Here is a 16,585-nt window from a genome sequence, read left to right as displayed (position 1 = left end):
GACAAACAAATATTAAGAACTCTTACGTGTACCTCGCACGGCGGTTGACAGGCAAGTGAGCCCGAGACTCTCGTACCCTGCGCTTTTATACTGTCAGCCGTCGTACTCCTATCCTTAACCTAACTAATATCTGTGATGTATGTAGGTAGTTGTGTTTACTTTTTATAAGGCAGTTAAGAATATACAAGCTAACGAACGGACGTGTCGGCCTATTATTTCGCATTTCCCTACTTCCAAGGACATTACAGTGGCGAACGATTGGATGGATTGCGTGCTGTGTATTACATTTAGATAGTGATTATGTCTATTGGAAGAGTGAGCGAGTTTGATGTGAAGACGGGTGTGTGGTCGTCATATGTCGACCGACTGGACATGTACTTTACGGCCAACGATGTGAAAAGTGATCGTAAACTACCTACGTTAATCGCGGTTATGGGGGACGAAGCCTACGAGTTATTAGTGAATTTATCAAGTCCTAGCAAACCGTCGGAGTTGGGGTATGAAAAGGCCGTCGAATTACTGCAACAACATTTACAGCCGGCACCGTCGGCGTTAGCGGAGCGGTTTAAATTCAGGCAAAGAAGACAGGGTGCGGAAGAAAGTGTGTCCTGTTATGTCGCAGAGTTGAAAAAGCTAGCGCGATTCTGTAAATTCGACAAGAATTTAAGTGAAAATCTGCGCGATCAATTTGTCTGCGGGCTCCGAAGTGACATTATTCGTCAGAGGTTATTCGCGGAAGATGACGCATTGACGTACAATAATGCGGTAAAAATGGCTACGTCTTTAGAAGCGGCAGAGCGCAACGCGGCAATCGTAGACGCGGCGGGAACAGCCAGCGTCGGAGGGGACATCGCTGTGCGGGCCGGGGACTTGCACGCCATAGCTGTAGCGGGCGGAAGGCGGCGGCCGGCCGCGGGTGGCGGCGGCGGCGGACGCGGCGGAGCGCGAGCGCAGCGCGGTGCTCGCGGCGGAGGTGCCCGTGCGGGGTCGGCAGGCGCGAGCGCGCCGGGGAGGAAAACTTACCATGGGAGCATAAGGCCTTGTACAGGTTGTGGATCGACTAACCATGGATACGAGTCCTGCCGATTCCGGGAATACGAGTGCAGTCGTTGCAGGCGGCGGGGTCACTTACGGCGAGTGTGCCCGGAGCGAAGCCCTGCCGAGGCGGCAGGTTACGGGAAGGAACGCACTTTGTATTATGCAGACATGGATGACGTTTTGGAAGGTCAGGGGACCTTGGAGGAGGAAGAGAAATTCCATCACCTGTGTCTAAACGACTACCGGGCGGTGAGTTTGCCGGTTTCTATCGAAGGTTATACGATTAGCATGGAGGTGGATACGGGCTCTGCGGTGTCTTGTATCAACAGTGACACGTATTACAAATATTTCGGACATTTAAGTTTAGAAAATACAAATGTCAAGTTTAAATTTTATGATGGGTCCATTCTAAAACCATTAGGTATGGTAAAAGCTAAGGTTAACTATGCGGGAATAGAAAGGATGTTAGAATTGTTCATAATAGAAGGGGGTACTACCTCACTTCTCGGGAGACAATGGCTAACGGAATTAATTTATTTTATTTATTTTATTTATTTTATTTAAGGAAAACCAACAGTTATAAAATACAGAAAGTAGACAAAAAACATAACAGTTGAAAACTAATTACAGGTTTCCACTGATAATCTTAAACTAGTAAAAATGATATTAGAGAGTTGTGCACAGGCAAATTAAAGTTAAAATAAAGAACATAAAAAGAAGATTAGGCATCAAAAAACCTTTGACTGAGTAATCTCCTCGCCGCTGCAAAACCGGTGTTAAACAAGTCAAGATCAACTTCCTTACAAAGTTTATTGAAATTATTACACGCTCGCCATACATAGGTGTTCTGTCTATAGTTTGTTGAGGCCGAAGGCAGAGAAAGGGGTTGGTGGAACCTGAGGGTCCTGTTAGGGACTCTGATGGAGATTTGCGATAGAAGTTCTGAGCAGTCTATTGAATTACAAGCAACTTTTAGCAAAAATATCAGATCGGCAATTTCTCGACGTTTCATCAGTGGAAGAAGGTGATGTTTTCTACACTGGTCGTAGTAACCAGCAGACTCATAGCGGTCGTTACTACGATAACATAAGTAGCGAACAAACTTTTTCTGTATACTTTCGATACGATCAACGTAAGTTGCGTATCTGGGGTTCCAAATTTGAGACGCATACTCCAGGTTACTGCGAACTAAAGAGCAATACAAAATTTTGAATGTTTTAATTTGCGTGAACTCCTTACAGCTACGTTTAACAAATCCAAGTGCTTTAGATGCCTTAGCCACAATGTTATCAATGTGGCTCTCAAATAATAGCTTGGAGTCATGAATGACTCCGAGATCGCGCACGGTAGACTGTCTTAGAAGAATTTTGTCTTTAATCTTATAACTATGCGATATTAAGTTGCGTTTACGACTGAAAGTCACAACACTGCATTTGGTAGGATTGAGATCTAATTGATTTAAACAACAGTACTCCTCCAAACGTACGAGATCAGCTTGTAGGTTATCAGCATCAGCCACCGACGAAACACGCGCATAAATTTTCATGTCGTCTGCGAAACATAGTAGTTGGGAAGTACGGAAACAGAGGTCGATGTCATTTACGAAGACAATAAACAACAGAGGGCCTAACAACGAACCCTGGGGAACACCACTTGGGACTGTGACCCAGCTAGATATGTAGTTATTAATAACAACCGCTTGTGAACGATTATCAATATAGGAAGCGAACCACCTTAGCAAGTCCCCGCTGATACCTATTTTTTGTAATTTCAATAGAAGTAGATCGTGCTGAATTCGATCAAAAGCCTTACTGTAGTCTGTGTAAACGACATCGACCTGGCTGCCCATATCCATAACTTCGGTCACGAAGGCATTAAGTAACACAAGATTAGACACAGTTGATCGACCCGTCAAAAAACCGTGTTGGGATGGAGCAAATGAATTTTTTAATGCTGGGTAAACCTGACTATAAATTATTTTCTCAAAAACTTTTGATACTATGCACAACTTGGATATGGGACGGTAATTGGTTACTTCAGTCTTAGGCCCTTTCTTATGAACTGGCGTAATAAAAGCTTGTTTCCAAAGACTGGGTACAACACCCTCGGCTAAAGATCGTTTAAAAAGAATGCTCAATGGAACCGCTAAGGTTTTAGCGCAGTTAACGAGAAAAATAGCCGGCAAATGGTCTGGTCCAGCTGATTTAGAAGTGTCAAGTTTTTGAAGAAGGCTTATAATAGTATCTGTGTCGATTTGAATAGATGAAATATCAAAGGCAGTGGAGCAGGAGTTGGAAATTTGAGGATCGATTTGATGGCTTGTTGTGGTCAAGAAATTAGATTGGAAATAAGACGAAAAAGCATCACATATGGAGTTTCCAGTGTTAACTACAATATCATCATAATTTAAGCTACTAGGCATTGTATTGGATTTTGATTTCGATTTAAGATACGACCAAAAAAACTTGGGGTTTTTTTCAATAGATTTTTCCACAGTACCAATATAGTCATTGTAACATTTTAATTCTAAAATCTTAACACGGTCCCGCAGTAGTTTGTAAGACTGCTCGTCCGAACGGTTTCCGTAAACTCGATATTTGCATAAATATTTAAATTTTTCTTTGATAACTCTCTTTAAGGTTGACGAGTACCAATTAGGGTACGAACTATTCTTTATAAGTTTAGACGGTACATACTTATCTCTTAACCTTTCAAAAATGCTGTAAAAACCACCCACAGCGTCGTCCAAAGAATTAATGGACAGTTCAGCGTGCCAGTCAATATTAGAAATTTCTTTATTAATAGATTTGTAGTCTCCCCGATCAAAAAGAAACCTAGTATATGGAGCAGTAATTAATGGGTCCCATTTAACAAAGTCTAACTGTATTGAGAGGGCGCCGTGATGCATATCAACAGGAACTAGAGGGTCACTACTGCAATCCCGGACTGTAACACAGTCGTTAGCCAATACGAGATCGAGAGTCCTACCGTAAGAGTTTTTAATTCCATTATATTGACTTAAATCAAGAGCATTCATCTCATCCACTAAGCGGACTTCACAATCAGTTCTGAAGTTAGAGGGTATCAACACATTGTCATCGTAATTGCTAGGCGTCCACTCTATGTCACTCATGTTGAAATCACCCACTACAAGAAATTTATCCTCCGGGTTAACGGTTACAACTTCGTCGAGTTTGGTAAAATAGTTATGTACCTGTTGCGAAAAAGAATAACCCAAGTTTTGTTCGCATAAGTAAAGCACACAAGTGTTAAGCTTTATGGGCGACCTGCTACCGTTGTATTTAACAGACAATGTAAGCCATAAGTCCTCAGCGCATGAGTTAAAGGTGGGCTGCGGGGTGACCGGGATGTCCCTGCGTATAGCTATAAGAACCCCTCCGCCTTTCGTTTGCTGAGTAAAGGCATAGTCACGGTCTCGTCTCCAAACCACATACCTTCCATCAAACAACTCAGCATCCTTGATTAAATATAAAAATACCTACATTTACCAGTTGTAATAAAATTGAAAGTGTGCAATTCAATAAAGAGATACAAATATTGCTCGACAGGTATAAGGAGTTGTTTGATGGAGGTTTGGGGCGATACACAGGAGGCAAGGCAACATTACGGGTACGGGACGGAGCGGCGCCGGTGTTCCATCGCGCGCGGCCGCTGCCATATGCGCTGCGCGACCGGGTCGACGCGGAGTTAGATAGCATGCTGCGCGACGGCGTCATCGAACCTGTCGACTGCTCAGACTGGGCTTCTCCTTTGGTACCGGTAAATAAAGCGGACGGCTCATTGAGGATTTGTGCGGATTATAAAGCCACTGTAAACCCAGTATTGCTGGTAGATCGTTACCCCTTACCTAAGATTGACGATGTTATAGTGGGATTGAATGGGGCTCAGTATTTTTCGAAGATAGATCTCTCCCAGGCCTACAACCAAATTGAGTTAGACCATACAAAAAAATACACGTTAATTAATACTCATAGAGGTTTATACCAATACAACAGGTTGGTTTATGGTCTCGCGTCTAGCGCGGGCATTTTTCAGCGTACTATGTGCAATTTGTTGAGCAATATCCCGAATGTGGAGGTATTTTTGGACGACGTAATAATCGGGGGTAAGAATAGGGAAGAACACTTAAGAGCGTTAGAAACTGTTTTTAGTAGGCTACATCAAAAGGGAATAAAATTAAAAACCAGCAAATGCGTTTTCCTAGTGGAGGAGGTGCAGTACTTAGGTTATATTTTAGGGAAAGATGGTATAAAAACTGATCCAAAAAAAGTGGAAGCAATAACTAAGATACCTAGACCTGCTAACGTCACTGAGTTACGTTCATTTATAGGATTGATAAACTTTTACGCCAAGTTTATACGGAACATGAGTGCTAGGTTAGTGCCTTTGTATGAATTACTTAAAAAGGGTAGGGTTTGGTTTTGATCGGGCGACTGTGAGCGGGAATTTAATGACATTAAAAATGTATTAGTCAGCGCGGACGTGTTAGCTCATTACGATCCGAACCGCTCTCTTATTTTGACTTGTGATGCGAGTGCGCGCGGTGTGGGGGGGGGTCCTCACACAGCCGGCCCTGGACGGCCGCGGCGAGCGGCCGATAGCATATATATCACGTACACTTAATGACGCGGAAAAGAACTACTCTCAAATTCACCGAGAAGCGTTGGCTATTATATTTTGTGTTAATAAGTTCCATCAATATTTGTACGGCCGCCGGTTTGTGTTGCGAACGGACCACAAACCCTTAGTGTCTATTTTCGGGCCTCAAACAGGCATACCTGTTATGGTGGCAAGCCGCATGCAAAGATGGGCTATTATTCTTTCGGCATATACTTACGATATAGAATACGTGAGGACAAATGAGAACGGAGCGGACGGTTTGTCTCGGTTACCGGTCGTCGCTAAGGATAGTAAACAAATGAGTCATGCGTATGCAGTGCCCGAACAAACCTATCTGCATTTCATTCAACAAGCGTTGTTATTAGATTACGAGGAGATAAGACGTCAAACTGGAAAAGACCCACTGCTGTCTAAAGTTTTAAGTTACTTACGGGATGGATGGCCTACTGAGTGTGAAATAGCGTCGCTACAACCGTTTTTTAACCGGAAAAAGGAACTTTACGAGGAGTTAGGTTGCGTTCTATGGGGGCATAGATTAGTGGTTCCGGAGAATTGTAAAGAGAAAGTTTTGCACATGCTCCATGAGCCGCATATGGGGATAGTCAAGTCGAAGGCAATGGCGAGGAGTTATGTGTGGTGGGCTGGCTTAGATGAGGCAGTGGAGCGCATGTGCCGCGCGTGCGAGCTGTGCGCGGCGCAGGCCGACGCGCCGCCGCGGCAGGCGCCGTGCATGTGGCCGTGGCCGAATCGTGCTTGGTCGAGATTACATTTAGACTTCATGGGGCCCATATTTGGTAAAACTTATCTAGTAATAGTCGATGCTATGTCTAAATGGGTGGAAATTTTTAATATGACACGTACCACGGCCGGGGCGGTCTTAGATAAGCTGTGTGAACTGTTTAGTAGTTTCGGACTTCCCAAGCAAATTGTTTCGGATAATGGGCCACCTTTTACTTGCACAGAATTTAAAAACTTTGCCACTAATCATGGCATAGAACATGTAGCGGCGCGCTCCGCGCACGTCCGCACTCTTCGACGCCGCGACGAGCAAAACCGAGACGCGGTCAGGCCGGTCGTATTTATAGCTCGCGCAAAGTTTCCGGGGTGGAAAGCGACGCGCGGGCGCAGAGGAACGATTGCGCCGCGCATGCGCGTACTGCATATTTTACTTTAAATTGTCCTTTTTTAATTGATAGATAATAAGTTTATAATGTGCAAACCTACCACTAGTTGCGTAGACATTTTGTACACATAATTAGATATCCCGAAAATAAAAAAAGGACAATTCATTTCACTACGCGAATGGAGTCTTTTATTTGCTAGGTGTAAGACCCCATTACACCTACACTGGTGACCACCGAGTCTGAATCTGCGCACCTTCCTGCTACTGCAACCCTGCAAGTTTCATCACGATGGAATCTCCTATTACTAAAGAGACGAAACGAGCCGACGAAGCAGGACCGACGAAAGAAATCTCCGCTATTTCGCTGCAAATGAGAATTCCGAAGTTCTGGCGCGACCGAGTACGACTATGGTTCATAAGTTTCGAAGCTGTCACCCACGAGCTGAAGAAAGGCCAGAAGGAGCTTGCCCAGATGGTCGTCGCTCAACTTGAAAAACACGACATTGAGCAAGTCGCTGATCTCCTCTACCATATGCCTGACGAGAAGCCATACGACGCCCTGAAAGCCCGTCTTATCTCCGTCTACGAGGAATCCGAAGAGTGCCAACTGCAACAGCTGCTTTCCGAAATGGAATTAGGCGATCAGAAACCTACTCACCTGCTAAGGAAAATGAAAGAGCTGGCGCACAACAAGATTTCCGACGACACACTGCGCATGATGTGGATGAACCTCCTACCATCCCATGTCCGTTCCGTACTAGTTGTCAGTGACAGTTTCAGCAGCAAGTCGAAACTAGACGAACTCGCACTCCTTGCCGACAAGATGATCGAACATACACATCAAGTTTCCTCAGTCGCATGTCGACCACAGCCGCAGAATCAAGATCTAATCGAAGAAATTCGCAAGTTAACACTTGAAGTAGCCGAATTAAAGCGAAATCAATCACGATATTCCCGTCCGCAAGCCCGCCGCAACCGCGACTCGTCGCATAGTCCACCTCGCTCGCACTCACGTGGATCGTCTCGCTCGCACTCCGCAAGTTCGCCGCACTGCTACTATCACCGCCGATTCAAGGGAAATGCAAAACGCTGCCGATCGCCGTGCACTTTCAAGAAAGAAAATTCGGAAAATTAGATAGAACGCTAGCTGCGGCGGAATCTAGCGTTCCCGAGAAGCTTCACCGCCTATTTGTTACGGACAGAAGATCAAAACTTACCTTCTTGGTCGATACAGGCGCTAATATATCTGTACTACCAAGGAGCAAAGCTTCTACATTGCAACCGCTGTCGTATACCCTGTACGCAGCTAACAACACGCCGATACCTACCTACGGGGAACGCACTATGGAGCTAGATCTCAAACTACGACGCCCGTATACCTGGAAATTCGTCATCGCAGCAGTCAGCAAACCCATCATCGGAGCAGATTTCCTCGCACATCATAACCTCATCGTTGACTTAAAACATCGACGTCTCATCGACGGTACTACGCAACTGTTTATCAAGACACCAATATGCACCAACACATCACCGCCGACCGTGAGAAGTATCGACACACAGCAGTCATACCACGACATACTAGCGGATTTCCCCGGCACCACTCGCCTAACATCGATGAAATTGAACCCTAAACACATCGTGGAACATTACATCGAAACCACAGGACCACCGCTACACTGTCGAGCTAGGCCGATATCACCGCACCGATACGAACGAGCGAAGAAGGAGTTCGAGATGATGGTCAATCAAGGGCTATGCAGACCAAGCAAAAGCCCGTGGTCTAACCCACTTCACATCGTCCCGAAGAAAAATGGTGATCTACGCGTGTGTGGCGATTACAGAAGGCTCAACTCCGTCACGAAAGCAGACCGATACCCGATACCGAGGATCAAAGATTTCACCTATCAACTCGCCGATAAGAAGATATTCACCACTCTCGATCTAAACAGAGCCTATCAGCAGATCCCCGTCACACAGCAAGACATAGAGAAGACTGCAATAATAACACCCTTCGGACTTTTCGAATTCCCACGAATGTGTCCCGGCCTTAAAAACGCCGGACAGACATTTCAACGATTCATACACGAAGTACTGCGTGGTTTGGACTTCGTATTTCCATTCATCGACGACCTACTCATCGCTTCAGTCAACGAGGAAGAACACCGCCATCACCTACGCACCGTACTGTCACGCTTAGACCAGTACGGTATCACAATCAACCCGGCTAAGTGTGTGCTAGGCAGGAGCGAAGTCACTTTCCTTGGTTACACCGTGAACAGCGAAGGCACTAAGCCACCGCAAGAGAAAGTCGAAGCTATGATTCAATATCCCCAGCCGAAGACTGTCGAAGAACTCCGACGTTTCCTCGGAATGTTAAACTTCTATCGAGCCAACATTCCCAACGCAGCCGCAGTACAAGCCCCACTACACGCATATCTACATAATTCGAAGAAACGCGACAAGACAGAGATACAATGAAATGAAGAATCATCAAATGCATTCGAAAATTGCAAGCTAAGCATCGCGAACGCAGCGCTACTTGCACACCCGCATCACTCATTCCCACTCGCACTCATGTGTGACGCGTCGAACACATGTGTCGGAGCTGTACTACAACAAGGAGTTGAAAAATGTTGGCAACCACTGGGATATTTCTCGAAAAAGTTCTCCGAAGCTCAACAACGCTATTCTACATACGACAGAGAACTACTGGCTATCTACATGGCTACCAAACACTTCCGCAAAATGTTCGAAGGCCGAAACCTCATCGTGTTCACTGACCACAAGCCGCTAGTATTCGCATTTTCGAAGAACAGCACAGACAGCGAAACACCTAGACGCACGCGACAGCTACTCTATATCAGCGAATTCACTACTGATATACGACATATTAACGGACAAGAAAACACCGTAGCCGACGCCCTGTCACGTGTCGAAACAATCAACTCACCATCGCCTATCAACTACGAGGAACTAGCAGACGCGCAAGAAAGAGACAGCAACATCGCACCTCTCGCTCAGCAAGATAACATCAAACTGAAGAAAATACTACTACCTACTTCTACCAAGCCTATATACTGTGAAGTATCTACGAGCAACATTCGTCCATACCTACCGACGGAATTCCGTGTAGCCGCATTCAAAGCACTACACAACCTAAGTCACCCTGGTACCCGGACTACTCGAAAAATGCTTCAACAACGGTTCTTTTGGCCATCAATGAACAGCGACATCGGCAAATGGGCGAAAACATGTATTCCCTGTCAGCGTGCGAAGGTACATATACACACGTCGAGCGCACTTTCTACAATTCCGCCATCGGAACGCTTCAACCATCTGCACATCGACATAGTCGGACCGCTACCTACTTCAGCCGACGGATATCGATATGTTATCACGATGATCGACCGTGCGACGCGCTGGCCTGAAGCCTATCCAGTCCGTGATATCACCGCAGAGGAAACCGCGAAGACACTGTACGACGGCTGGATATCACGATTTGGCTGTCCCGCGAAGATAACGACAGACCAAGGAAGACAGTTCGAGAGTCAGCTGATGGCCTGTCTCACTCGCACAATGGGAATAGAGAAAATTCGCACTACGCCCTATCACCCGCAATCGAACGGAATCGTCGAACGATGGCACCGATCCATGAAGGCAGCTATAGTAGCTCGATTAACTCCTAACTCTAACTGGATTATCGAGTTACCTACCGTGCTACTCGGACTACGCGCAGCCACACGAAGCGACACCGGTGTAAGCGCCGCCGAGCTAACATACGGCTGCACACTCCGCTTACCCGGTGAATTTTTCACTCCGCCGTCAGCCACGCCTACCATTATGGATTACGCCTACGTAGAAGACCTACGCCGAGCAATCAACAGCCTACGACCAATACCTACAGAGCCACATAACAACAGCAGAGCAGTTTTCGTCCATCCGCACCTACAAACTTGCGAGAGCGTATTCATGAGAGTAGATGCCGTAAGGAAACCTCTAACAACGCCGTATGAAGGTCCTTATCGTGTACTATCGCGCACGGATAAGTTTTTCACACTCCAGTTGCCAAATCGACAAGCAACAGTGTCGATAGACCGCCTGAAACCGGCCTACATTCTCAATGAAGACGAACCGACCGAAGATACGACTACACCTGCATCGCCTGAGAAGAACGCTCATCATACCAGTCCTCCACCATCGAATCGACCTACATCGAGCACAGAAGAGAAGAAGACGCAGTCTGGCCGCATTGTCAAGAGGCCGGTACGCTTCGCTTGAGGGGGTGTACTGTAGCGGCGCGCTCCGCGCACGTCCGCACTCTTCGACGCCGCGACGAGCAAAACCGAGACCGTGTGGTTTCTTCTCGTCGCGGGCGAAGCCCGCGACGGGGAGACATTCACGGGGCGTAGCCCCTCTAATGTAGCGGCAGTCGCCGCCCGCAGAAACGGGCGTGGCACGGGGGTGGGTCACGGCGGGCGAGAACGCCCCTCCGTGAGCCCGATGATGTTTCGTCCGTGGTGCCGCCAGCGAGGTCGAGCCCACCGGGTGGTTCCCCATTGGGGGAGGCCCAGTGAGCGCCCGTCAGCCGGCGGTGGTGTCAGTCCGGTGAAGCTGCTCCGTCGCCGGGGCAGCTGGTGTCGAGTCGGCTGGAGGGGGGGAGAGGACTGCTTCCACTGCCACTGGAAGCGTCAACTCATCCCCCGGGGGGGTGGCCACAATCCTGACTACTCGACGGGGAGTAGTGGATGTGGGCAGCCCCGGTCCAGTCCGATGTCCGAGAGGTCAGTGCCCACCAGTGAGTTGGCCCAGCAGTGATGCCAGGCCTCCCACGATGATGGGCACAGGGTCAATCCGTGAGCGGATGGCAGCGAGGACGTTGTGCAGCAGTTGGATCGTCTGCTCCAGCACTTCCAGTTTCTCACTGGATGGGGCCGATGGTTCCTCCACTTGGGGCTTCGCCTTCTTCCCCCCCCTGGGAGGGGCGGCGACCGCTTGGTTCGGCGTCGGTGTCGGCTGCGGCTCGACAGTGATGGAGGCTGCAGGGGCAGGCTTTGCCCTCGCGCGGATGCGCTTCGGCCTGCGCGGCTTGGGCCCGTCTGGGCCGTTCGCCGCGGCCATAAGCGAGCTCCGCGCGGTCGGCTCGCTGTTGGGGTCCACTGTTGAGGGTGGAGGTGGCAGTGGGGCTCTTCTTGCTGTGGTCATAGGCGCGGTTCCCGCCTTCGTGTTCCGCAGCTCGCGCAACTTGACCGGGCAAGAAGGGCTGTTGGCCGGGTGTCCCCCCCCGCAGTTACAGCAGGTGGCTGGAACCTCCCGGGGCCGCTGACAGTCCTTGGCCGCGTGACTTTCTCCACAGCGGACACAGGCCATTGGCCGGTGACAGTTGTGGCTGCTGTGGCGAAATTGTTGGCAGCGGTGGCATTGGGAGGGCCCCTTGCGTCCTCTCCATGCCTCGATCTTCACGCCGGGCATGCACAGCAGCTCGGTGGTCTCGTATACGGTCTGGAAGCCCTGTGTCCTCTTCATCTCCACGAAGAAGACGCAGCCTCTTTTGCCCTGGATGGGGCGCACGTACTCCGGGAAGAAGCCACGGTTGCGCAGCTCCTCCTCCAGGTCGGTGGGATTCGTGTTCGCGGGCAGGCCGAGGATCGCTAGCTTGAGCGAGCGTTCCGCCGGGGGTGCGTAGGCAAACCAGGAGAGTCCAGAAGCTCTCTCCAGGTTGGTGAGGTAACTCTGGTAGAGCCTGAACTCCCCCTCGGTTCTTGCCATGAACCGTACGCCTTTGCCGTAGGGGCGCGCGTTTGGAGCGTGGCCCAGCATCTCCCGCAGCTGGCGGAAGTGGTGCGGCCAGTTCGGCAGCTGGTCCACCACTATGGGCGGGATTTTCCTGCTCGCGGGGGCGAGCGGCGGTTGCTGGGCGGTCTTCTTCGACGGCGGCGATGGCGTGGGCGTCGTCCGGAGGGACGGGCGCGGTGGCGCGTGCGGCGGCGAAGCCGGGTTGGTGTTTAACACCGCCGCGTATGATCGCGGCGGTGTTGTCTCCGTGTCCGGCCTGGACATGGAGGGCGGCGAGAAGGGGTTGGTGGGCGCGAAGCTGAAAGTGCGCGGCGGCGATGTCTCCATGTCCAGTGAGGGCATGGAGAGTGCGACGGGCGGGCTAATCTTCGTGCGGAGCTGCGGCGAGGGCCGCTCCGGCGGCGTGGAGGTCCTCTTTGCCGCGGCCTCTGTTCCCGGAAGTTGGGGCAGGGGCAGCGGGAAAGCGGGTGGCCGGTGAGTTGCGCCACTGAATGGCGGTGTGGCGGACGGCATCATTGCTGCGATTGCAGCGGTGGCGTGCGTTATGGAAGGGCAGGTGCGCACAAATACGCGCGACCTGCGCTTCGTTATTCCGGGCGTTGGGGGAGCCATGCTCACCCCGTATGGACGCAGCGTGGAGATGTCCTGTGCGCGATGTCGAGCAGTCCGCTAGGCAGGGCACACGCTATCACACCCTCCCCGGTGAGACCCGCTGGTGGGAGGCCGGGGGTGATAGGCGTGATAACGGTGTTACCTAGCGAACGTGCGAAATCTGGAGGGTACTTTTGAATAAAAATACCCCCCCCCAGCTCTTTGATGATGTCAGGCAGCAACGTACGGCGACAGAGGTGCATCCGTGCGCATCGAAGGACAAGCGAATCCGCAAAACCGAGACGCGGTCAGGCCGGTCGTATTTATAGCTCGCGCAAAGTTTCCGGGGTGGAAAGCGACGCGCGGGCGCAGAGGAACGATTGCGCCGCGCATGCGCGTACTGCATATTTTACTTTAAATTGTCCTTTTTTAATTGATAGATAATAAGTTTATAATGTGCAAACCTACCACTAGTTGCGTAGACATTTTGTACACATAATTAGATATCCCGAAAATAAAAAAAGGAGGATCGCTGCTGTTAGCTTGTGCTCGGAAGCCTAATCGAACGTCTACCCACACGAGCTGCCTTAGACGGAGAGAAGCAGGGGGGGGTATTTTTACCAAAATACCCTCCTGATTCCGCGGTACCAAACGGTATCACCGTTACTGCTCCTACCAACCCCCGGCCTCCCACCAGCGGGTCTCACCGGGGAGGGAGCGGTAGCGCGTGCTCTGCCAGGCGGACCGCCAAGCTTCGCACGCTGACAGCCACACACCGCGCCCTAGCCGTAACGGGGTGAGCATGGCTCCCCCAACGCCCGGAATAACGAAGCGCAGGTCGCGCGTATTTGTGCGCACCTGCGCTTCCCTAACCCACGCTACCGCTGCAATGGTAGCCATGACGCCGACCACCATACCGCCATTCAGTGGCGCAACCTACCGGCCGCCCGCTTTCCCGCTGCCCCTGCCCCAACTTCCGGGAACAGAGGCCGCGGCAAAGAGGACTGCCACGCCGCCGGAGCGGCCCCCGCCGCAACTCCGCACGAGGGTCAGCCCGCCCGTTGCACTCTCCATGCCCTCACTGGACATGGAGACAACGCCGCCGCGTACCTTTACCTCCGCGCCCACAAACCCCTTCTCGCCGCCCTCCATGTCCAGGCCGGACACGGAGACAACACCGCCGCGATCATACGCGGCGGTGTTAAACACCAATCCGGCTTCGCCGCCGCACGCGCCACCGCGCCCGTCCCTCCGGACGACGCCCACGCCATCGCCGCCGTCGAGGAAGACCACCCAGCAGCCGCCGCTCGCCCCCGCGAGCAGAAAAATCCCACCCATAGTGGTGGACCAGCTGCCGAACTGGCCGCACCACTTCCGCCAGCTGCGGGAGATGTTGGGCCACGTCCCGAATGCGCGCCCGTACGGGAAGGGCGTACGCTTCCTGGCGAGGACCGAGGAAGAGTTCCGGCTCTACCAGCGGTACCTCACCACCCTGGAGAGAGCTACGGGACTTTCCTGGTTCGCGTACGCCCCCCCGGCGGAGCGCTCGCTGAAGCTGGCGATTCTCGGATTGCCCACGGACACCAACCCCACCGACCTGGAGGAGGAGCTGCGCAACCGCGGCTTCTTCCCGGAATACGTTCGGCCCATCCAGGGCAAAAGAGGCTGCATCTTCTTTGTGGAGATCAAGAGGACCAAAGACTTCCACACCATCTACGAGACCACCGAGCTGCTGTGCATGCCCGGTGTGAAAGTTGAGGCATGGAGAGGACGCAAGGGGCCCTCCCAATGTCACCGCTGCCAACAGTTTCGCCACAGCAGCCACAATTGCCATCGCCCGATGGCCTGTGTTCGCTGTGGCGAAAGCCATGCGGCCAAAGACTGCCTGCGGCCCCGGGAGGTTCCAGCCACCTGCTGTAACTGCGGGGGGGGACACCCGGCCAACAGCCCTTCTTGCCCGGTCAAGTTGCGCGAGCTGCGGAACACGAAGGCGGGAACCGCGCCTATGACCACAGCAAGAAGAGCCCCACTGCCACCTCCACCCTCAACAGTGGACCCCAGCAGCGAGCCGACCGCGCGGAGCTCGCTTATGGCCGCGGCGAACGGCCCAGACGGGCCCAAGCCGCGCAGGCCGAAGCGCATTCGCGCGAGGGCAAAGCCTGCCCCTGCAGCCTCCATCACTGTCGAGCCGCAGCCGACACCGACGCCGAAACAAGCGGTCGCCGCCCCTCCCAGGGGGGGGGAAGAAGGCGAAGCCCCAAGTGGAGGAACCATCGGCCCCATCCAGTGAGAAACTGGAAGTGCTGGAGCAGACGATCCAACTGCTGCACAACGTCCTCGCTGCCATCCGCTCACGGATTGACCCTGTGCCCATCATCGTGGGAGGCCTGGCATCACTGCTGGGCCAACTCACTGGTGGGCACTGACCTCTCGGACATCGGACTGGACCGGGGCTGCCCACATCCACTACTCCCCGTCGAGTAGTCAGGATTGTGGCCACCCCCACGGGGGATGAGTTGACGCTTCCAGTGGCAGTGGAAGCAGTCCTCTCCCCCCCTCCAGCCGACTTGACACCAGCTGCCCCGGCGACGGAGCAGCTCACCGGACGCGACACCACCGCCAGCTGACGGGCGCTCACTGGGCCTCCCCCAACGGGGAACCACCCGGTGGGCTCGACCTCGCTGGCGGCACCACGGACGTAACATCGGGCTCACGGAGGGGCGTTCTCGCCCGCCGTGTCCCAACCCCGTGCCACGCCCGTTTCTGCGGGCGGCGACTGCCGCCACATTAGAGGGGCTACGCCCCGTGAATGTCTCCCCGTCGCGGGCTTCGCCCGCGACAAGAAGAAACCCTTGCTGCTAAAAAAAGGACAATTCATTTCACTACGCGAATGGAGTCTTTTATTTGCTAGGTGTAAGACCCCATTACACCTACAAACATATATTTACAGCTCCATATCACCCGGCTTCTAACGGTTTAGCAGAAAACGCAGTGAAAACTTTTAAAAGAGTGATAAAAAAAGCGGTCCTAGGAAAACAAAATATAGATAGAGCACTTTGGACTTATTTGCTACATTATAGGAACACCGCACATTCGACGACGGGGGAAAGCCCGGCTTTGTTGTTGTTAGGCAGACGGCTGCGAACTAAACTTGACGTATTAAAACCGGATAGGGAAACCACAGTTGCAAAATCTCAAAAACGACAAAAAGAGGCAGCAAAAGGGGGGACATAGGGAAATAGGTTTAGATGAGGAGGTGTGGTATAGACAATTCTTGAAGGGGGAAAAATGGGTTCCAGGTCGGATAGTTCAGTGTGTAGGTCCTAGTAACTATAGAGTAAGAGGAAGTGGGGGAGACGTAGTTCATAGGCACATTGATCAGATAAAAAGGAAGTCTGT

The 16,585-nt window shown here is 51.5% G+C and overlaps 1 protein-coding gene across 1 annotated transcript; it reads left to right on the top strand.

The window, feature by feature from the left end:
* The first annotated feature begins 300 nt into the window (after positions 1 to 300).
* On the top strand, positions 301 to 6,917 carry LOC126381229 (uncharacterized). The gene is made up of 5 exons (XM_050030731.1): positions 301 to 1,287; positions 3,678 to 3,697; positions 4,608 to 4,818; positions 6,266 to 6,473; positions 6,910 to 6,917. The coding sequence occupies exons 1-5, from the start codon at positions 301 to 303 to the stop codon at positions 6,915 to 6,917; spliced, it is 1,434 nt and encodes a 477-aa protein (XP_049886688.1).
* Positions 6,918 to 16,585: the final 9,668 nt, after the last annotated feature.

This window comes from Pectinophora gossypiella, unplaced genomic scaffold (assembly GCF_024362695.1).
Source record: "Pectinophora gossypiella unplaced genomic scaffold, ilPecGoss1.1 Pgos_40, whole genome shotgun sequence".
In the NCBI taxonomy this organism is placed as follows: Eukaryota; Metazoa; Arthropoda; class Insecta; order Lepidoptera; family Gelechiidae; genus Pectinophora; species Pectinophora gossypiella.
This window is presented reverse-complemented; position numbering and strand designations above follow the sequence as displayed.